The sequence below is a fragment of the Triturus cristatus genome, chromosome 5_1 (genome assembly GCF_964204655.1).
Source record: "Triturus cristatus chromosome 5_1, aTriCri1.1, whole genome shotgun sequence".
Lineage (NCBI taxonomy): Eukaryota > Metazoa > Chordata > Amphibia > Caudata > Salamandridae > Triturus > Triturus cristatus.
Genome location: NC_140587.1, coordinates 366,860,223 through 366,883,250, shown reverse-complemented (window position 1 = coordinate 366,883,250; position 23,028 = coordinate 366,860,223). Strand labels below are relative to the sequence as shown.

Genomic DNA, 23,028 nt, shown 5'->3' with positions numbered 1-23,028 from the left:
AGCATGGTGCAATAATCACAATTTGAGGCCCCCCTTTTTCCTCTTGTCTTAAAATAAAACTTAACATTTGCAACACAGAGAATCTTATACTAGCATTCTTATGAGATAACAATTACACTTGCAAAATCCCATCAGTAGTCTGTGGCACAGCTGATATCCTGAAAACCCTATTAAAATCAAACCAAATAACATTGTGCACATAACTCCTTTCAGAAACACAACCGTTGACTGCATACGAAGACATGCTGATTCCCCCTTCCTCCAAATCCAACTGTTAAAGAAAACTGACCCCATCAAACCTGTTTTTCAATCTTGAAACAGCATTGCTTCACTCTTATAGCACAACATATGTCATCCTGATACCAGAAAGTTCTTTATCTTGTACAAAAATAGACATCACATTATAGAGGTGGCATAGCTATTATGCAAAAAAAATATTGACTCTGTACTGTAGCAGAGTCCCTAGTAGTTTCTTCCTTTGAACGCCTAACAGTAACCCACAAAATTAACCACAAGAACACCTTCTGTTGTCACATCATTTACCATCATTTACTTCCTTGTTCTCATCACATCTGTGATACCCACTACTGAAATAATATTTTTCTATATGACATTCCATGGATCAAATCCCTTTCAAACTAAAAGTCATCTGACTATTACTCGAGCTCACATAACCTGCCCATCTCACCCTACAGCAAAGGCAAATCTTTGATATGTATGGATTTTCTAGACAATCATAAAAAGGTGACATTTTCCAATAGAAATTGTGCAACAACAAAAAAAAAGAAATTGTGCAAAGACCACAGTAACACCCCTCTATCTTGCAAATGTTGGAGCGTCTCAAAGATTCATCTGCAACAAACCACATTACTTATGCTACTGAAGAGATCACTAACTACTAAATAGAGGTACACAAAACACCACAAACAAGGTATGCCCTATCACTCATAGATCCATCAGGCAAGCACCCTGTGTTGCATGGTGCACTATTGAAATCAACCCTAGCAAGACAACAACCAGAAAACTCGAAAGAATTTACAAAAAAAAGCCCAAAACCAGCACTGTAAGAAATTTACTCTCAGAGAAAATCCACAAAATATAGTTATTCTCTATGTGATGAACTACTTCAAGAACAAGAGCATCAAGACCAAAAACACGCAAGAGTAATTTTTCTGGCTATCAACTATTGTATCCATCAAGTCCAAAAGCGGAAGAAACATGCCTGACTATGATTGGCATAAATTTAGCCAACGCCCAGAAAGGAAGAACTTAAATAAACAACCTTTAAAACTCTTGATGCTCAGGTGTAAATTTACTAAGGGCTTCTGCTGGCGTTGCATCAGACAAGATGGCAAAAGGCAATGCAATCACTTTATTAAGCCACCTTGCATGGCCCTGCAAAGTCTAGTGAACCCACAGCACATATGGGCGCTCTGATGCATCCACCAATAGATTTTGATGCTAACCCAGATTTTTAAGGTCATTGAACATGGGATTGGTTCGAAATAGTGTTCCTCTCAGACCCAGGCTTCGTTACGTCCTCTTTGTATGCATTCTGCACCATACATACAAAGAGGAAAATGCCTTAAGGGTTTTTGTGAAGGAGTCAGTCCCTTCAGGAGTCCAGCATGAACGTGATGAAAACATAAGATTGTTTTGTATTTTGGTCCTAGATGGGGTCCCTCTGAGGCTAGGGGGCAGGGTATGCCTATCATACAGGGTATGCCTCCCCTGCCCCTATATTTATTTTTTAAAGAAAAATATCAGGACAGGGACTAAGTCCTCAAGTCCTCCAATGGCTGCCAACAATATTTATCTTCATGTTCCTAGCAACCAATAAGAGTGCTGGTTTGCACAGGAGCAAGATGGCCAAAAGGGAAGAAAATCCCCTTGGATCATTCAGAAAGCTCTATACTCTAAACTCTACTCAAACCATGCTTAAAACAAACTTTTTTTTAAATATTTTTATTGAAGGTAAAAGGCATGTTGACATACATAGCTCTGCGCCTACAACCCGGAGGCCGGCAACAATGTTGCAAATGTTAACACAACAGCACAGGTGAACCCACATCCCGGAGGCCGGGCATCACCGTGTGTAGCCGGTGCAGCTCCTGCAATATTCCAATTCACTGTCCCAATATGTCATTGTCTTTCGAATTACCCCCTGACAGTGGCATAGTTAGAGTATGTTTTACCCATCTCTTGTTTTCCTTTATTCCGTACCTTTTGACCATAAACTATTTTCCCCCATCCTTGCCCCCAAACCCCAACAGACCCTAACCACCCCACCCACCCAGTTCAACCAGTTGAGGTCACCTGCCAGTTGCCTCCTTATAAATAGCATTGCACTCATCACCCACCCGCGTCCCGACATCTTGAAGCGTCCCTGATGGACTTCATCGCCTCTAATCTGGCCGCTACAGTGTGGATTTTATACCTCCACCCCACCAGCACTCTCTCCAGGAGCCCCTTTCTCAGCGTCCACCAAGCTGGTCCTCCCCGTGTCGCTTTCTGCTTCCATGCCTCCCCTTCCAATATATTCGGCATATAACCCCCAAAAGTTTTTGGGCTGACTGCGCGGCGGCAGTAGCTCACTAAACCTCTCTGTCTGAGTACAGCAGTAGAGTACATCTCGTTTCCACTGTGCTACTGTGGGCAAGGGGCCTCGCATCCAACATAGCGCAACTCTTCGTTTCGCAACTAACATACCTATATCTACCAAGCGTCGCGCCGCCCTTGGCACCACCCTGGAGTGTCCCAGCAGGGCCACCGCCGGATCCGGAGCCAGCTCCACTTCCGCCACTCCAGCTATCTTCTGAGAGATCGCCTCCCAAAAGCTGCGTATACCCAGGCAGCGCCACGCAAGGTGCATAAAGTCTGCCATTGGGTGCTTGCATCTTTCACACGCCGACTCGTCTCGCAGGCCGTAACGATGCAGTCGCTCCGGAGTATAATAAATCCTGTTGAGAAATTTGAAGTGGACCAGCCTGTGTCTGCCATGTAAGGAGATACGCCGAATCCCCGTGCAGCAGTGTGCCCACATGGCGTCGTCTATAGCAATTGCAAGATCTCTCTGCCATGCCAGTCGGGCCTTAGTGTACTCCTGCGATCTTTGCGACAGCGCCGTGCGATATAGCTTAGAGATTAACTTATGGGGACTTTTGTTCTTAATAATAAAGGACAGCTCCGGAACCTCCGGTGGCTCTGCCATGTCGCCCCCCAGCAGCTGCCTCCAAGCATGTCTGACGGAATTGGAAATGCTGCAACTGCGTGACGCCCTCCGCCGCTGGGGCTACCTCTTCCCACGTCTTAACTATGCAGTCTACAAACATGTCCCCCATGGTGTGAACACCCAGCGCTTTAAGTGACCGTACCACCCCCTCTTCCCTGCAGGGGGTCAGCCAAATCGCCCATTCCAGTGGCATCGCCGGTGAATACAGCAGCGCCCCCGACGTTTGCTGTAGGATAAAGCATGTCGAGTTGAGTTCAAAGAGTCTAGGAACCCCGTTCGGCGGTCTGACGGCTCGAAAATGACTGCAGGGAGCGGGAGCGGGGCAGCGAACAAAGTCTCCAATTTGAGGTACGGGACGGCACCGTCCCCATGTATCCAGCTATGCGCCTGAGCCCCCTGCGCCACCCTGTAATACAGTTCAAGATCCGGCGCTCCCAGGCCACCCAAATGGTAGGGCAACGTCAAGACCCGCCAACTGATTCGCACCAGCTTACCCGCCCACGCCAGCCACAACAAGGACCCCTTCAGCCTAGCAAAGAATGCGCGAGACAGCACCATGGGGATGTTAACAAACAAGAACAGGAACCTTGGGAGCACCACCATCTTCATGATGGATATACGTCCCAGCAGCGAGAGTGGCAGCCTAATCCAAGCCTCCACATCATCCTCGAGTTTGCTGATAGCTCTGCCATAATTCTCAGACAGCACTACCTCCGAATCCATGTGCAGTTGGATCCACAGGTAGCGGACCGCGTCGTCCGACCACTGCAGCGGATATTCCATCGCAAAGGGGGCTGTGACCGGCGTCAACGGGAACACTATGGATTTGGTCCAGTTAACCTTCAGACCTGAGAGCACCCCAAAACGCACCACCTCCCGCAGCACAGGGGGCAGGTTATTTTCTGGGTCCCTGACGTAGAGCAGGGTGTCATCCGCGTATGTGGAGACCACTATCTTATAAGTTGGGAAGTTAATTCCCCTTTGACTGTGATATTCCCGTAGAGCACACGCCAATGGCTCCGCCACCAGAGCATACAAGATAGGCTACAGGGGGCAGCCCTGTCTCGTCCCTCTCGAGATAGGCATCGCATCCGTTACTCGGTCTCCCAGCCGTAGTCTTGCAGTGGGGTCACTATATAGCACCCTAATCAGCTGCAGGAAGACCGGGCCCAACCCCATTCGTGTCAGGACCTGTCGCATGAACAGCCATTCCACTGAGTCAAAAGCCTTCTCCATATCAAGAAAGACTGCCAACGCACGCGTGTCTCGGCGTACATGTTGCATGGTGCCAAACACCGTCCTCAGATTATACGTGAGGTTCCTGCCGGGCATGAACCCCGCCTGTTCCGGAGCCACGAGCTCCGGGGCGAGCAGGGCCAAGCGAGTAGCCAAAACGTTCGCGTATAGTTTAGCGTCAGCGTTTAACAGCGATAACGGCCTATAAGAACTGCATTCCTCTGGCGGTTTACCAGGTTTTGGAATCGCAACCAAAAGAGCTTCACGCATGGATGGCAGCATGTGCCCTTTGACGCACATATCATCAAACAATGTCGACATGTGTGGGAGGAGCTGATCAATAAAGGCTCGGTAGAAGGCAACGGTGAGGCCATCTGCTCCTGGGGCACTATGCGCCTTCATGCCCGCCAGCGCCTCCAGGATTTCGTCCCTCTCAATAGGCAGGGCCAGAAATTACCTGTGTTCGTTCGTGAGAAGCGGCAGTTTAATATAATCCAGGTAGTCCCCTATGCTATCCTCCATACCAGTCTGTTCAGAAGCATACAACTTAGAGTAGTACGACTGAAAGCGCGCAACTATATCTTCCTCGTCCGTTAAGAGCGATCCTTCCTCCGACCTGACCTGGGTGATGACAGTTCTACATCTACGGGCTTTAAGTAGATTAGCTAATATCGATCCGGGTCTGTCACCCTCCCCATATGCCCTGGCAGTAGCATAATTCCCTAAGTGCAATACCTCTGCATCAGCAGTCTCATGGAATTCTGCCAGTACCTTCATCTCCTCAGTTACACCCTCCACCGCCACTACGCGCTGTTTAGCCTCCAGGTCCCCCAGCTTGCGCTCCAGCATAGTCAGCCGCCGTCTGATGTCACGCAACACCCCTGAGTGTTTAGCCATTGCCACTCCCCGGATATAGACCTTAAAGGTCTCCCAGATCGTCTGGAAGTCGTCCACGGAGCCCAGATTGGTATCGAAGAACTGCCCAATGGCCTCCGCTAGTTCCTCCTTAAAGAGGGGGTCCAGCAGTGAGTATGGGGGAAATCGCCACAGAAATAGCGGAACAGTCTTTCTGGGCGCGGTCAGCAGCATCAGCACCGGGGAGTGATCAGAGAGTGTGCGCGGCAACACCTTACATGCTCGCACCAGCGGAAGGAGAGTCGACGACGAAAGCCAGTAATCTATTCGTGTGTGCAAGCTGTGGTATGCCGAAAAGTGTGTGAAGCCCCCCTGTTCCGGATTAAGAGTTCTCCACACATCCTCCAGATCTAAGCAAAGCATTTCTCGCAATATCGCCTTCGCCGCTGCCGACTTCGTCCTTGCCGGGCCACCCGATCTATCCCTCCCCGGATTCAAAACCACATTAAAGTCTCCTCTCCACAGCACAATCGGCGCACCAATGTCCCTCACCGTGCACGCCAAGGCAGTGTAGAATTCTGGGCAATCAAAGTTTGGCCCATAACAGTTAACCAGCAGTAAGTCCAAACCTCTGCCCTGAAAACGCGTTAGCACAAACCTGCCTCCGCTGTCCGTGGCTAATAATTGCGTTCTATATTCCACCCTAGGGTTGACCCAGGTCAGCACCCCTCTAGAGTGAGTCGTGAAACCCGCCGCATGCGCAGCATCGCAGAGCCCCTTGGAACGCAGCATAGGACGTTAGGAAGATGCGTTTCCTGCAGGAAGGCTATGTCTATGTCATGCCTCTTAAGGTAGTGCAAGACTTTACGGACCTTCCGGTTGTCATTCAGGCCCCTGACATTCCAAGTCAGAATTCTGAGAGTGCCAAGGCTTTCAGGCGTGCCTGTGCTATTCGTGGACATCATTCTTGCCGGAGCGCAAACCGCCCGCGACTCTATGTCGCCAGAAGCAGGTGCTCAAAAATGTACAATTCAATGCATACCGACAGTTAAACCTCAAACCCTTACAAATGAAAACCCCACCCTCCCTCCACCCACAGCAGACCCACCCCAACTTGGCCTTGCAGATTCCCATATATGGGCGCCCTGAACCTCCCGCCTCCCTACCCCCAACAAATTGACCCCCTCAAAGTTGTGGAACGCACTCACGGGCAGAGGTCGCTCAGCACTCACACTTTACTGTGGAAGCACCTAGTCACTAACGGCAACCACCCAGCCCGGCGAGCCCATATTTGCCCGTCCACCTTATCTTGGCCATAGTTGACCGCAGCACCGCAGCATTGCTCGGGTCCTAATAACTCGAAAGCTCCCTCGCACACCCCACCGCAGATAAACAGTGTATTGAAACCCCTCTGGCAGTGGACTCCATGCTGGGACCCGGCTGGACAAACCCCTCCAGGGACCACTCGCCCGTGACTACTCCACCGGAGGGAAGATGTGTACAGGGCTCCTCTCCGCCCGCTCACCGCTTACCATATCCCCACAAACCATACAAAAACACCAATCCAATCTCAACTCTGCTATGGAGTCAAGAAATGCTACCAGTCTTGCCTGCCCTCCGGGATCAATCCTGTTCGTCCAGTCCGCCATTCCTCGCACCTTCCTGCAGCGGCACCTCCGGGCTCCATTTCTGCTCCTTATTCCAGTCCTTCAGCGCCTTCTGCAATACTTTAGGGTCCAGAAAAATGTGGGATTTGCCCTGTCTGTTGACATGCATTTTAGCCGGGTACAGCATCGCGTAATCCAAGCCCAACTCCCGGAGCTGTTTTTTGGCTGCGGCGAACTGACGTCTAGCCTCCTGCACTCTGGCTGTGAAGTCAGGAAAGAGTGATATAGTCGAGGTTTTCTTTTCACGGACCACCCTCAGGGCTGCATCCCTGTCCCTATAGTTCAACAGTTTTGCAATAATCGGCCGAGGCAGCGCTCCCGGTGGGGGCCTGGGGCCCAGGGACCTGTGTGCTCTTTCCACCACGAACATCCCCGAAAACACCTCCTTGCCCAGCAGCTCTATCAGTAGCGTTTCTACAAAGCACTCCATGCGGCCCGTCGAAGTCGTCTCCGGTAAGCCGGTGATGAGCAGATTGCACCAACATGTACGTGCCTCTAGGTCCTCCGTTTTGTCATGTAATACCTGCATCTGGCGCTTGAGTTTCCTCTGGTCCACGTCCAGGGACGTCTGTGCTCCCTCCACCTCCGAGAGACGTCTGTCAGACTGGTCCAGTCGCTCCGCGTGCTTGTCTATGCGCTCGCCCATACGATCCATCCTGTACGATAGTGCGTCTATCTTGGCACCAAGGGATGTAATGCCACTCTGCAACCCTCTTTCCATAGATAGCAACAGTCCTCGAATGTCCTGCTCTTCTTCCGGGGGGACGGACGTGCCCTCCGTCGCCCCCTCCAGCGGCCTCTGGGCTCTGGGGCGCCTCTGTTCGAAAGTCAACTTGGGCTGGGATTTGTCGGTCTTACCCATCTTGGGTCACAGCACCGCGCGGCAGTGTGGCTCGGACCTCCAGAGTACGCCAAGCGTGCACACCTGTGCGTCTCGCCGCCCAGCTGGGCCCCGCTTCTCTGACTCCGCTCGTGGTCGCCACACGTCGGCTGGCACCTGCCTTCGCAGCTTCCGCAGCGTCTGCGGCCTCCTCCGTTCACTAGTAAGCCCAGTCTCCTAGCCGCAGAACACCTCACCGCACTGCTCTGCGTCGCACTGCACTGGCCATCAACCACACTCAGTGGAAGTCCAATGTTCTAAACCTGGGGCCTGTGCCGGGAGACGCCACCTCACCTAAGCCTTGCTCGCCTCGAACTTCTGCCGCCTGCAGGGACCACAGCCGGGCCACCGCCACACCAGCTGCTGGTTCACACCACGCGTGCCCCCTCCTCTGCCGCAGCCGCGCAGCTCATCCAGCCACCCAGTCGAGATGGCACTCTTGTTTTTCACCTGCTCAGTCTGAGTCCGGGGCAATTTAAAAGGAGCAGCCACTCCGCACCTCCAGTGAGCCCCAGGCAGCTCGCCTTCGTCTACCACCGATCCTTTGTCAGACCGCTCTACTGCCCCTCCGCTGTAGCTGGGCTTCGGGTCGGCGGGTCCGCTGACTGTAATACTCCATGCGGTAAGCCCGGGAGCCCCCAGGCGGGCCCCCGCGTTGCAACACAGCGGCGAGCCTTCCCGCTACCGCACACTCGCCGGTGCTCACTACCGCAGTGCTCGTCTCCTGGTATCTCCTTTCGGCGCTGTGATTGACGGCCACCGGCCTCGGGACGGCTCCACCTCGCACGTCCGGCCGCACGCACGCTGACGCACAGCCGTCCGTGCCTGCACTCGAGGCCGGGGATCCCCGGCCCAGCCCACCTCCGGAGTCGCCGATTCCCGCTGCTGGTCTGCGGCTCACTTTGGGCTCAAAATTTCGCCGGATGGGTGCGTGTCGAGTTCAGCGCCACTGCCGCAGGTATGGAGAATTCTTTAGGTGCTTGGGGCCGGATAAATGCAGGATTATTGGAATGGCTCACCGGAGCTCCGGGCTGAAGCAGCCATCTTCGCTGCGAGCTAAGCTCCGCCCCCCTTAAAACAAACTTCCATTGCCTGATATCCTCTCAGGAGTATACAGTATTGTGGGGGAAGCTCCGCCCACTTTCTGCCCATGCTTGTGATTGGCTCAAATCTGAAATGCTGCATTCTCATTGGTTGCCGGCGTATTAGTCTTGCCTCCTTACTGCCATGACGTTATTTTAATCCTTTCATGGCTATCAGCCCCTTTACTTCACCAACTCTTTTGTTCCCGTGCCTCCCATTGTTCCCTCCCAAAGTCCGTGACTTCTCTGACCACCACCACCCCCCCACCCACTCCCGCTTTTACAATGTAATAGGACTCGCGTAAATACGAGTCCTATTGCATTTGTAAATGCTTTTTTTTCATGATTGGCTGCCTGCATTCGCACTTTCTTTTGCCTGACCTGTCCAGACTCTGGCATGCGTGCGATGCTTTACATCATGCGCATGCATTCCAAAAGTGTTACTCTGTGGTGCAGTGGCTGCCTCCGGCTCGGCACGCAGTGACTCGAACCATGCTCGACTGGTTGGCTGCTGGATGCAGGCGTGTTTGCCTCACTTCTCTTCAAAGCGGATTCCGAGGCCCTGTGAACGAGCCCCTGTATAACCAGCCTTCCTTTGACACCAGACACTCGGCCCGACTGTGCAAACAGAGGTTTAATGTCTCTCGCATGGGCGGGGGCCACTGGTGACGGATAAGAGATCTGAAAAGGTGGCTGGAGGGGTTAGTTTGGGGACAGTGGGGCCTGGCTCTTGTGATAAGAGAGGTAAATAGGTCCAGTGAAAGGGGTCGCCTCTTCAAACAAGTGTTAGCTGCCATCTCTTATTAAAAAAATAGAAAAAAATGGCAAGCCACCTGGGGATTTGGCTCCCCCGGGGCTGAAATCAACAGGAGGGGCCTGCGAGGCCTCTCCCTTTACAAAAAAAAAAACAAAGAAAAGGACAGGCCCTGGATATGGGGTGTCCAGGGCTGAAATCGGCCATGGTAGTGGGGCCGCACTGCTCCCCTCACCCACTGAAAAAAGGCCTGGCCCTTGGGGATGGGGTCCCCAGGGCATTAAATGGCCCAGGGAAGGGGGGCTACGCAGCCCCCTCCCTTAAAAAAAGGAAGAAAAACGTCAGGCTTGTCCTTCCCTTCACCACCACTCTCCAAACGTGCCTCCTGGTGCACTGCTGGTTGGGAGATTAAGTCCCCTGGGATGCTGAGGGTCCTTGGGGTCCAGGAACCCCTTCTGTTACCTCCAGTAGGACCAGGATTGCTGAGAGTACTTGGACTCACGCCCCCTTTCATCACTTTGCAAACACAGCTACAGGCGCACTCCTGGTTGGGGAATGAATTCCAATTTACTCCTAATGTACAACCAGTAGTGTGCCAGGAGGCACGTTTCCAAAGTGGTGGAGAAAGGCGGCGTGGCTTCCATCAACCTTCTAGCAATCCAGCTGTGTGCGACTTACTGGATTTAACAGGAGGGGTAATTAGCCCCCAAGGACCCCCAAGAGCCAACGTGACTTCATCCCCCAACTAGTAGTGCACCAGGAGGCACGTTTGCAGAGTGTTGAGTAAAGGGGACATGGCCGCTGACTTTTCAGCAATACTGCTGTGTGCGACTTACTGGAGGTAACAGGAGGGGTAGTTGACTGCCAAGGACATCCTTGAGGCCGACTACCCCTCCTGTCACCTCTGGTAAGTCCCACACAGCAGGATTGCTAAGAGGTCTTCAGAGGCCATGCCCCCTTTCTCTACCACTCTGCAAATGTGGCTTCCGGTGCACTAATGGTTAGGGATGTAGTCCACTTTACTCCTGAGTGACCTTGGGGGCCAAGAAGCCCTCCTGGTACCTCGTGTATATCCTACACAGGGGGATTCCTGAGTTTGTTGGAGGCCGGCCCCTTTTATCCGCCACTCTGCAAACATGTCTACTGTTGGACTTGGCCTTTTTGCAGGGTCATCCCTGAACTTTTTGCCTTCCTCCTGTATTTTTTCTGACCTGTTGGTGGTGGTTTTATGACTCTGGGCACTTTCCCACTGCTGATCAGTGTTAAAGTGCATATGCTCTCCCTATGGTAAATTTATGTATGGATTAGTGACTCCATGATTGGCTTATTTGGTTTACCTGTCAGGTCATAGTACAGTGCACCATGGATGCCCAGGGCTTGTACATCAAATGCTGCTGGTGGGCTTGCAACACTGGTTGTCCCACCCACAGAAGCAGCCTGTAAAGTGTGTCTCAGGCCTGCCATTGCAGAGCCTATGTGCAGTCTGGTACTGCCATGTTGACTGGCCAAGTGCACCCACTTGCCAGTCCCTAAACCTTCCCTTTTCTTCATATCAGACACCCCTAAGGTAGGCCCAAGGGCAGGGTGCATTGTAAGAAAAAGGTAGGACATGCGCGATGTGTGTGGCATGTCCTACTAGTGAATTACTGCCATTTTCGTTTTTCACTATTGCAAGGCTACCTGTTCCCCATAGGCCAGAATGGGCGGTTTGATTCTAATATCCTATAATCCTAACTGACCCAGGGAACATGGTAGAAATTCGAGTTTAGTATGCCTGAACTCAGAATGATGAAATACATCTTTTAGTGAAGTTGGTTTTAACATTCTGTGTTTGAAAATACCACTTTTAGAAAGTAGGTATTTTCTTGCCTAACTATCCAAGCCTGCCTCTGCTAGGTTGTGTATTCCATGTCTGCAGTTTGAGTGACAGGGGCTGGGGGATTCCAGGAGACAGGGTGAGTCAGCACAAGGCTGAATAGAGATATCTGCCTGAAGAGTGGTGGGTGGGGTTGCACCTGGGACCTGAATAGGGCTGTGCCTGCCTTCCACAATGCTGGCTCCACCTCCTGTGGTGTGTCTGATGGCCCTGGCCCACACTATCAAAGGAGTCCTGTAAAAAAAGTGCTCCAAGACTGACCAGAACTGGTTTGGACTAGGCAAAGGCCTCTCTGCCTTCAGAGAACAAAGAGAATATGAGTATAAATACTGGGACCCCAAACCCAGAACTTTAGATCACTTTTGGAAAACAAGAAGAACCTTTGCTGAGGAGAGGAACCAGAGAGAGAGATTGCAGGAGGAGACTATCCCTATGTTGTGTGCTATTTGAGGATTGGCCTACGGTGGTTACCTGATTGCCAAAGAAAGGAGAAAGGACTTTGTGCTACTTTCATCAACTTGTAAGAAGATCTCCAAGGGCTTGAACTAGAGCTTGCCTCCTGCCTGAAGTCTCAGGGATACAAGACTTCACCCACCAGCTTTTCCCTGCCTTCCCTTGCTGAGAATTGAAGTGCCTGCTGTTGAGCTGGGCCTTCTGAGAGACTGTGTGTAGCTGGGAGCTGGAAGCGCGACTCAAGACGAAGAAGCGCGTCGCCGCCGCAGCAGTTGTCGTCGCATTGCCAAGAAATCTTGCCGCCACTGCCGCCATCGCATCGCCGAAGCGCCTTGCATCACTGGAGAAGAGTGTCGGCGTCGCAGCAGACACCGTCGCATCACCGGAGAAGAGTGTCGCTGCCGCGGTATCTGTCGTCACATCGCTGCGGAAGGGTGCCGCCGCTGCCGCATCGCATCACCGAGGTGCCCCTCATCACTGGAGAAAAGTGTCGCCATCGCAGCAGACGCCGTAGCATCACCAGAGAAGCATGTTGCAGGGTCTGTCACGGCTCAAGAAGATTCACTGAGTTGCCGCATGGCCGTCGGGCGTGCACGCATCACCCCTTCCTTGTCGCAACATGAAGAAGATGCCATTTTGTTTCTTTGTACCGGATCTTAATCGCATCACGGCGTTGCTGGTCGCATCGCCACAAAAGCGCAGTAAGAAACCGACGCATCACCTCCCCACGCGGAGAAGAACCGACGCATCACCTCCCTTCTGCTAAGGAACCAACGCATCACCGTCCCCTACGCAGCAGTAGGGAACGCATCACCTCCCCCAGAGCAAGGAACCGACACATCACCGTTCTTGCGTGTAAGGAACCGACGCATCACCTTCCCTGCAACCCTTTTGTTTGTATAGCGTTACGCATCCAAAGGTACATTGAACATAAGTGTCGCATTTATCATCTAAAGAGAACCAAGCTATTTCTACCATTTTAAAGTACAGTATTGTGGATTTTTGTCATTTGTGGTCTTGTGATAAGTCTACATAAATAATACTTATTTTTATACTACAACCTGTGTGGTGTCCCTTTGTAGTGTTGTCACTATATTACTATATGTGTTCACAAATGCTTTACACACTGCCTCTGAGATAAGCCTGTCTGTCTAGGCCAAGCTACCAAGGGGTTGAGCAGGGGTTATTTTAGGAGGCTACCCCATTACCCTGACTAGATGCAAGGACCCCTATTGGGTCAAAGGTACCTACCTCTGCCAACTAGAGACCCCCAAATCTAACAACTACTACTTAAAAAATCATGGAAATTCACTGAAAAAACCTGAAGGTTATAGGGACTTTATAGTTAGAAATTGGCATTTAAAAAACCTTAGAAATTCACCGATAAAACCAAAGGTTCCTGGGACGTTATTGTTAGGAAATGGAATTAAAAAAACCTTGGAAATTCACTAAAAAACAAAGGTTACAGGGACATTATAGTTAGGCTCAGGTTTCACCAGTACAACACCAGTGAAATTCAGCTGTTATAGTTAGTGAGGTTACCATAACTTGCACCCTGCAATGCACTGCTTATGGCCTCATATATATCACTCATGACATGGTCAGTGACATCACTGATGACATCACTGAGGCCTCTTGGGGGGTATCCCACAGGGAACCCCAGGGCCCAAAAGGCATTTTTTTAAAGCATTTTGGCAGGAGTCGAGCTGAATACACAACTCCCGCTGAAAATGAAAAACGAAATACAGCACAGGCTTCTGTGCTTCGTTTAATATAGGCCCCCAGGTTAGCCAAGTCTCAGGGGCATGAATAATATGTAGACCGCCACTTCTCTGGCCACAAATACAATAATTAAGGGGGTCTGTTGCAGATCCCAGGGACCACCACCTTCCCGGGGCTTAATTCACAAAGGAGGAGGGCCGCATGGCTTCTCTTGTGGAGCCCTACATGTCCCTGGGGATGACCCCCTCACAGGGCCGGCTCCAGCAATGTCCCGAGGTGCCCACTCCCTGGACATTACAGTTTGCTCTGCACCGCTCCCACCAAGCCATAGCAAACAAGTGATCTGCTTACAGCAAGAAAGAGCACAAAATGTTCTCGCTTGCTGAAAGCAGAGTATGTGTCTGCTTCCCTGCCCACTGTGAAGTGAGCAGGGAAAAACACATATTGCTTTGGGACCCATGGAGCTCCATGTTGGCAGCTCCCTGGATCTCAAAGGAATGCTGGCTACTGCAGGTGGCGGGGAGCCAGCAGGGACCACGGGGGCCTTGAGGCTCCCCCCATGGTCCTTAGCATTTTAAATGTGGATGCCCTGGGTGGACCAGGGCACCCACACTACAGGCCGATCCCTGGGGGATGGTGTTCTCGGGACCTAAATCAGCCCGGGAGGGGGGATGACAGCCTCCCTCCGTCCCTTTTTCATTTTTATTTGTTTTAGAGGGGCAGGCCTCGGGGTATTGGGTGCCAGGGGGCAAAAATGGCCTTGGAGCGGGGCCAAATGGCCCTCCTAGCTTTATTCTGAATTTTCTTTTTTTTTTTAAAAGGGCTGGCCCCAGTGATGGGGTCCCTGTGGCCAAAAATGGCTCAGGAGAGAGGCCCCTCCCCCTTTCTTTTGAAATATATATATATAAAAAAATAAAAGGCTTGGGGATGGGGTCCCCAGGGACGAAATCGGCCCAGGATGGTGGCCACGTGGCCCCCTTCCCTTTTTAAAAAAAAAAATTCAAAAACGGACAGGCTCTGGGAGATTGGGTCCGCGGGGCTAAAATAATTCCAGGGAATGGGGGTGTCACGCGGCTCTCCTTCCTAAAAAGTACAAAAATACAAATTTTAAAAGGTGGCTACTCGCCGGAGACTCCACATCCTTTCTCCACCAAACGTGTGTCTTGGCGCACTGCTGGTAGAGGGATGAAGTCCCCTTGGTTTCTGAGGGTCCTTAGGTGGGCCAACAAGACCTCCTGTTACCTCCAGTAAGCCCCACACAGTTGGATTGATGAGAGATAGTCAGAGGCCACGCCCCCTTTCTCCACCACTCTACAAGGGGCCTCAGAACTAAAGGGAACTTCTTCCCCCAAGCAGCAGTGCGCCAGGATGCGTGTTTGCAGAGTGGTGAAGAAAGGGGGTGTGGCCTCTGATGACCTCTCAGTAATCCAGCTGTGTGGGTCTTACTTGATGTAACAGGAGGGCTGGTTGGCCCCCAAGGATACTCAAGAGCCAAGGGGAGTTCATCCCCCAACAAGTAGTGCTCCAAGAGGCACTTACTGAATGTAATAAGGAACCACCAATATTATGCAATGGGAGGGGAGGCCTCACAATAGTGAACATTTTTCACTATCAGGACATGTAAAACGTAAAAGTACATGTCCAACCTTTTAGTTACACAGCACCCTGCCCTATGGGCTACCTACGATCCCTCCTTCAGGGTGACTTATATGTAGTAAAAGGAGAGTTTAAGGCTTGGCAAGGGGTTTAAATGCCGAGTCGACATGGAAGTGTGCAACTGCAATCAGGCTGCAGTGGCAACCTTGGGGCATGTTTTAAAGTGCTACTTATGTGGGTGGCACAATAAGTGCTGCAGGCCGTTTGGTGAGAAAGCAAAAGAAACACAAATGATGGACGGAATGGAAAACAAATCAAACATTCACCCTCAATCAAGAGATCTGGGTTAAATCCATTGTTCTTTCGCTCACCGTGCCACCCCACTTTAGACCCAGCCGTATGCAATCAATAAAACCATGTTTAGGGGAATGAGCATAAGAACTGCAGCCCTAGTTAGCAATGGTGAAGTGCACAGAGTCCTATGGCCAACACAAATGAATTCAGTGAAAAGTAGAAGATGTGGGCATGACCTTGCAGAGGGCTAGGTCACACATTTATATTGACTTATGTGGATCTTTACTGGTTCCTCTCTTCTTTAAACATTGCACTTCTTAATTTGAGAGCATAATGAAAGTGCTTAAATACATTAATAAAAACCTTTTAGGGCTATGATAGTATAATGCCTTCGTCTGCTTCAGTAGTACTACCCCTAGTACACTAAGAGTACCATGGACCGGAAAGCAAGCAAGCAAATGGGTTCCCCGTCAACTGAATGAATAGTGAAATATAGACATAAGTGGAGTTCAGTAGGCCCTTGTGGCACATGGGCCCTTGTGCCACTCACTGCAACTGCTGCATTCTGGAAATGAAAGTTTGATGTGATATTTAAGTTTTTCATGCACAACAAGGAGATTACAGTTACGTAATGAAATACCACTTATTCAAAAGCATATGGCAAACAAATGTATTGCACAGTTTGAAGCTGGTAAGAACATTAAAATAGTGGTAAGTGTTGTTTATTATCTTGATTTTATATTTCTCTTTCTCAAGGGGGAAGAGGACTAATGCTCCAAGTGTGGAATAATACCAACCCTTCTCTCTTGGAAGATGCACTCACATACAACGAGAACACCACCGGATATGCTGGTGCATCATGGGTCGATTCAGCTTCCTACAAGTGGCCCTCAGGGCAGAATGCATTTGTTGCTCGTCTCAGTGGATTCTTTGTGCCCCCTGAATCAGACAATTACACATTCGTCGTAAAGGGAGGCAACCGCTTTGCACTCTATTTTAGCCAGACTGGAAACCCTCAAAACAAGGTAACCCTATATTACAAAAACATGCTTCTTCTCTGAAACATATGTTTTTTTGGGCAGTTTAATGTAGTGAAGCAAAGAGCACAAGGGCAATACCCAGTCTGAAAAAAGTGATGAAAGAAGGGGAGAACCAGGCCAATTAAGTCAGGTGGGTACCTACTGCGACTACAACTCTGAGATTTTAGACAGCAAGTCTAAATCGTCCAGTTTTTAACACTTAATTTACAGATTTGTATGCACGAAGCAGTGTGTATTAGCAAAATATACAAGCCAATCGGATTTAGTTAAAATACCGCTGGGTAAGCAAGACTTTTTTGCAGTAAATGAAAAATCCCAGTTCAGCCACTGAAAAGTGAAACTGGTGTTGCCACTGGGGACTTTTGAAACTGGTCAGCCGTAACGGCTGCCCTGAATTTCTGCGATATAATCAAATCGAGCAGACCTGACTGTCTCAAGAGCTACTGCTGAAGATACCCGCCTCCAAGAACATTTTTAAACAAGCATTTGCAATGCAGTAGGTATCGCATTTGTGAAAATTAGAGCTATTGGCACTGTAAATGACAATGTCTTTTACCCATGTGGAGTGGAGTGAAGTGGAATTATGTGGGTTGAATTGGTATTATTAGTTGTGGAATTGTGTGTGGTGGAACTGTGTGGTGTGGGGTGGATTTGTGTAGTGCAATTATGTGGCATGGTGTGCAGTGGAATTATGTGGACAGTAATTATGTGGTATTCAGAGTAGCAGACTTATGTGAGGTGGAACTGTTCATCATGGAATGTAATTATGTGGAATGGTAGTTTTTGTTGTGGAGTGGTATGTAGTGGAGTTTAATTATGTGGTGTGCTGTTGAATTTTTGTGGCATGATGTGGAATTCTGTGGTATGGATTAGATGTATGTGGTGTGCTGTGCAATTGTGCTGTTGAGTTGATTGATGTGGTTTGGTGTTGAATTATGTGGTGTGGGATGGAAATGTGGTGTGTAGATTAATTTTGTGGCGTGAAACTGTGTGGCGGGTGTAATTATGCTGATTGGAATTATGTGGCATGGTCTGGAGTATGTATGTGGATTGTTGCTATATGACAGCGGTTTAATGTGTGGTGTATCTATGTGGTATTGAGTAGAGTCTAATTATGTGGAGTTGAATCATGTTGCTTGCAGTGGTATGGTGTTGTGTTATTTATTTCATGCTATAGCCTCACGTTAGGTTAGGTGTTGTCACTCTATGTTACTGATGTATTTTTTGGGGGGGTTCATTAAAATGAAATCAGTGCATTTGCCTCTGCGTAAAACTCCCGTCCAAAGCAGTGTTTTAAGTGCATCAGTTGAATGAATACTCTACACAAATGCACCTGAAGCTTGTAGTTTTATATGAACCCAGGCGTTCCTTATCTCAGCAAGTGCTATTTTCTACCAACCTGGAAAGCAACGGGTTGAAGGGAAACATTAATCCCCTTTTCTCAACCAACCTTAATTACCAAGACCTTCCAAAGTACTACAGGCTCTGATCCAAACACCCATCCTTAAAGCATCTCAGATAACATGCGTATTCAAGTGTTAAAAATTATTGACAACATTTAGCAAGGTTCCAACAGAAACACACAGCTTTTCTTTTAGGGAGAATTCTACTTCTGCAACCTCAAGTTCTGAAAATACTACATAAGGAATGCACGATCAAGGTAGAAGAAATGGGATTTCTTGGTACCTGTTACAGAGGCTTACATTCGGAGTCCTTTTGCGCAGACCACAATAAAGCTGTTGGTCTCAAAGCACTTTGTTCAAATCTGTGAAGTACAACAAGTTTTAATAAACCCCACCCCTCCCCGAAACTGCATACATTCTTCCAAGAATAAGCTATGATATAAACTTTATGGAAGAATTCAAGCCTGCTGCTTATTAAATAAACCTATGAAAAATGTGAAATACTTTCAGGGCACACAGTGCTAGGTTGAGTACTTGGAAATTCCACAAACTGCATTCTTTTCCAAAATGGACAGAAAGAGCCTTGTTCAATTCGACCCGAGTAAGTGGGGATTCCCCAGTAAGACTCAATCTGCCTGTTAAGCAAACGTGAGCTGCTTTGTGCAGTAAAAAGGAAAAGAATCATCATAAACTGTCTCAAGATCAAACGGAGTTCTTGATTGGATCAGACTTGACAAGTTGCAGAGTGGGCCTCAGAGAAAGCAGAACGCGAGTTTCAGAGCTTTATTTCCAACAAAGAATACGCTTGCCCAAGAGTCCTTTTCATTCAGCGGTCACTTTTTCGTTGATAGCCTTGTGTAATCTGTAAGGCACATGGAAGCTTATTGTGACGCAGCGATTTGTTTATATATTTGGCTACACTGATGTAATGTTTCATTCTGTGAGAATTGAAATTGTCTGTGTATAGCGGGATATGCAAAGGAGAATGTCAATATATGCTGTCTGGCACAATTAATGGTTATTTGCATTTTACAGAGTTTTCCTCCGCCCATGCTTGAAGGCGTTCTAATATTATTCTGCCTACTACTTTTGTTATGGCATCTAATAATGAAATGGGCCTATAACATGTCGGGTCCTGTCTGTCCCCCTTTTTAAAAATGGGGACAATAGTTGATTCTACCCATGAGGGAGGGAAGTCTGCTTCGCAGCTAGCATTTAAAACTTGCGTCAAGATGGGTCCCCAAAGAGTAGTATTAGATTTAAACAAGTCAAGGGGTGTCCCATCGGGTCCAGGTGCCTTGCCGCCCTTACTAACAGACAAGGCCCGTTCTACTTCATCCAAGCTGAACTTGAGCGCATTTGCTTGGGCGGGGAAGTTCAAATTGCGAACTTCCTGGTTTGGACAATTTGTCAAAATGGAGTTACCCATGCCCTGATAGACCTTGGTGAAGTGGTTAATCCATTGCTCATCAGTTATAGGTATTTTGAGTGATGGACTAGCCTCTCTAGTGGAGAAGTTTAGCTCACTGGTTAGAGGAGGCATACCCTGAAGCAGAGATCAGACCCGGGACCTGGGTTCGATTCCCGACGCGGCAGGGTCCAGAACCCAATTGTCCACGGACTCGATAATTCTCGCTTCGGTGCCCACTCTAAGCACAAGTTCACACTATGCAGCTCTGGGCAACAAGCCTGCTTAATCTCCACAACGGCCCCCCGCGGCGGGATGCCTGGCTTTCACCTTGGGGATGCCCAGTATGGGTTATCTTACAGGGAAAAACCAGGACGGGTTCCCAATGCAAGCGCCAAGATGCCCGTAGGGTGATAGCTGCGCTCTATAAGTACCTCAATCAATCAATCAATCTCTAGACAAGATAGGGGCCCTGACCACTTTCCAGAAGGCCGCACTGTCCTTAAACGTTGACGCAATGATTAATGTTTCCCACAACTCCTTCTTAATAGTGGCCTTCCTAGCCCTTAGTGCTAATTCATATGTGTCTCTAGCCACCTTTACTTCAGTGCCGTTCCCTGGGATTTTATGTAGTACTTTTTTCAAATAGGAAAGAGCTTGAGTACATCTAGGGTCAAACCAGCCTTTATTACGGCCCTTAAAGTTACATTGTCTAGTTAAGGACTCTCTGACAGCGTTCGTGATGGCCTGAAATGAAGCTAAAATTACTTCCGGGGATGCTGTGTCACTCAGGCATAACTCTATCGCTGGTTTGATTTTCCCAATACTGAATTAACCAGGGCATCTTGATTCACCATAGTCCAGTGCAATGTAAACCAGTTGGTGCTCTTTATAGCTAAATTACTTAGCAGGTGGTTGTTCTTTTCCGATCTTAAGATAGTATTGGTCGGAAGTAAAAAGGCTAAGCAAAGAGGGAAATGGTCACTCAGCGGGTTATCGGACACATAAAACGAGTGAAGACTATATGCATGGCTATTGGAGACTAAGACACAGTCGATGGTGGAGCTAAGGCCCCTACCATTAAAAGTGGGGGGCATTTGGATGGGAATTGGACACATTTCATTAGCAAATCCCAGGTCGAGGGTAAAGATGAGCTCGTTGAATTGTTCCCCCAGTACTGAGAGTTGAAAATTAGATTTGCATGCCCCATCATCGTGTAGCGCTTCACATAGTTTGTCCCCAGCATTCGGACATAAAGTACAATTAAAATCACCAGCCATAATCATCATTATATCTTTACTACTACCAATATTTTTTAATATATTTAACAGGTTGTAAATCACAGCTTTTACGTTCTCAGAAGGAATATTGTTATACAGGTTAATAACTACAAGTGAGTGCTTGGAGTCTAGATCGATTTTAACTAGCTGAAAAAATTCAGTATGTGCGTGCATTGTTATCTTTTTAAAATTAATAATGCATGATACGTAAACGCAAAGACCTCCCTTAGCCCTACCGCTCAAACTGCTAACTGATGGCGTATGATTGGTCCTATAGCCATTCAGATGGACAGGGTCCTTTCTCCAGGACTCCTGGAGACACAAGATCTCAAACTGATTGATCAATTCTCCCCATGTCGGATTGTGTAACTTAGAGGCTATACCAGCAATATTCCAGGAGAGAACTTTGCAAAAGTAAGAATTGCTTCTCACTGGGGGTATAGCCACATTTGTCCTAGTTACTACCTCACTGATGTTATTAGGAAGTGGAGAAATAGCAGGGGAGTCAGAGGGATCGTAAATGAATCTAGTGTTCCCTGCTAGATTTTGTTGAGCCACTGGACTATCACAGGACATGGGACTGCTAAGTGGCTGACCAGTTAAGTTCTTGCTATAGAGGTTAAGAAGTGGACCCACACTACACTGGCTCACTGCAGGGGTTACACAGGCTTGAGTTCCCGTATCCAGTCAGTCTATATCCTCCAGTGAGCGCAGAGCATCAAAACGATTAAACACTGGAATTGAAAATCTGGACTCCCTGAAACTCCTCGAGTGGTCACCCGGAGGAATAGTACCTCGGAATTCAAAGGGATTTGATGCTTATGAGAGTGAGAAGCCCATCAATATCAGGAGGGAGAGGTCATATTCATCTGTGGTCAGGAGGGCATTGTCCATGATGGGTAAGACTGCAGTCTCCATGCTACAGCATGATTCAAAGCCAAACTGATAATTGGACATGTTTAGTTGAAATTTTACTTTGGAGTTGAACATTTACTGCTTTTAAAGGATCTTGCAGTTGAAAGATATGTGAATGATGAGCCAGTAGTTGGCGAGTATAGCAGCATCTGGAGTAGGTTTCTTTGAGTGAGGGGATCTGACCTGTCTTGAGAGCTTCTGGGTAGAGGCCATGAGTGAGGAAGGTGTTAACAATTGTATTTTGTTGTCCCTAATGTAAACTTAGACTTACTAAACAAAATTTGGTCTCTTCCAAGATGGTGATGTTTAAATGCACATGGGGGCTGGTGAGCAGGCTGCAAGGTCTCAATGGGATTTTGACCTCTCACCTTTATCCCTACAGCCATTCAACAGCATAGTGATGGAAATCTCATTCCCTCCGACATCACAATCTGGCAGTGCGAGAGTTTGAGGAGACAAAAGAGAGTCCAGTTCTTATGGCAATTAAAGTTCAGGAAGGTTTAGGTGAGGTAAATAGACAGTCAGTGCACTCAAAGCCCCCTGGATTTAAATAACCCAATAAGTGGGAGCGCAAGCATCTTATATCCAGCATAGGCAGTGAGCAGTCTGATTACTCCTATTAGCTTACAGCTTACTCCATCAGGTAGGTATTGTGTTGCATGCTGACTGTGTCTGTGTTTTTGTACATAGACAGTGCAGCGATGTGATTTCATGTTGTGACACAGTATTAATAGTGAGCTAACCTTTTTGAATTGGCATGCACTATGGCGACGAGCACGATTGTTTGGCAGTGCTTGTCATATCAAGAAACTAACATTTAAGACTGTTTAAACCGTGCAAGATCACAGCACAAGGCCTTCTGTTTCCTTCTGCATTTAAGATAAACAAGAACACAGCACATAGCACAATTCGTAAGTATGATAATGAAAAGATGTCCACTACATGCTTGTAGAGGTGAGACACTCTTTAATAACATCATCAGGTCCCTGTCCCCGGCAGCAACTGCTACACTCCGATCCTCGAGGTCCAACCCACATTCCACATTATGTACAGATCCCCTGTTAACAATTTGTATATTAAACAAACCAATAAAACCATATAATAAAGCACAATGTAACGTTACAGAAAATACATATCAATAAATAAAGGAATGCTAAATATAACAAATGTTTGAATTTCACATTATGGTGTAATATAATAACTCGCACAATAATTAACTTTAAAGGTACACACTAAATGACTCACGTAAGAAGAAGAAGACAATTAACCGATAACATAATCCTTATATCGTACAGGTATTTTTTATTTCTGGTATGGGTAGCTTTACTCAAAGTA

At 48.4% G+C, this 23,028-nt stretch overlaps 1 protein-coding gene across 2 annotated transcripts in view; it reads left to right on the top strand.

The window, feature by feature from the left end:
- Window positions 1-23,028, top strand: part of LOC146830895 (fibrocystin-L-like) — a 1,171,295-nt gene that overhangs the window by 163,222 nt on the left and 985,045 nt on the right. For both annotated transcript variants that reach the window (XM_085605085.1, XM_085605086.1), the window contains exon 14: window positions 16,404-16,672. In XM_085605085.1, coding sequence (XP_085461211.1) covers window positions 16,404-16,672 — 269 coding nt within the window. The remainder of the gene's footprint in view (window positions 1-16,403; window positions 16,673-23,028) is intronic.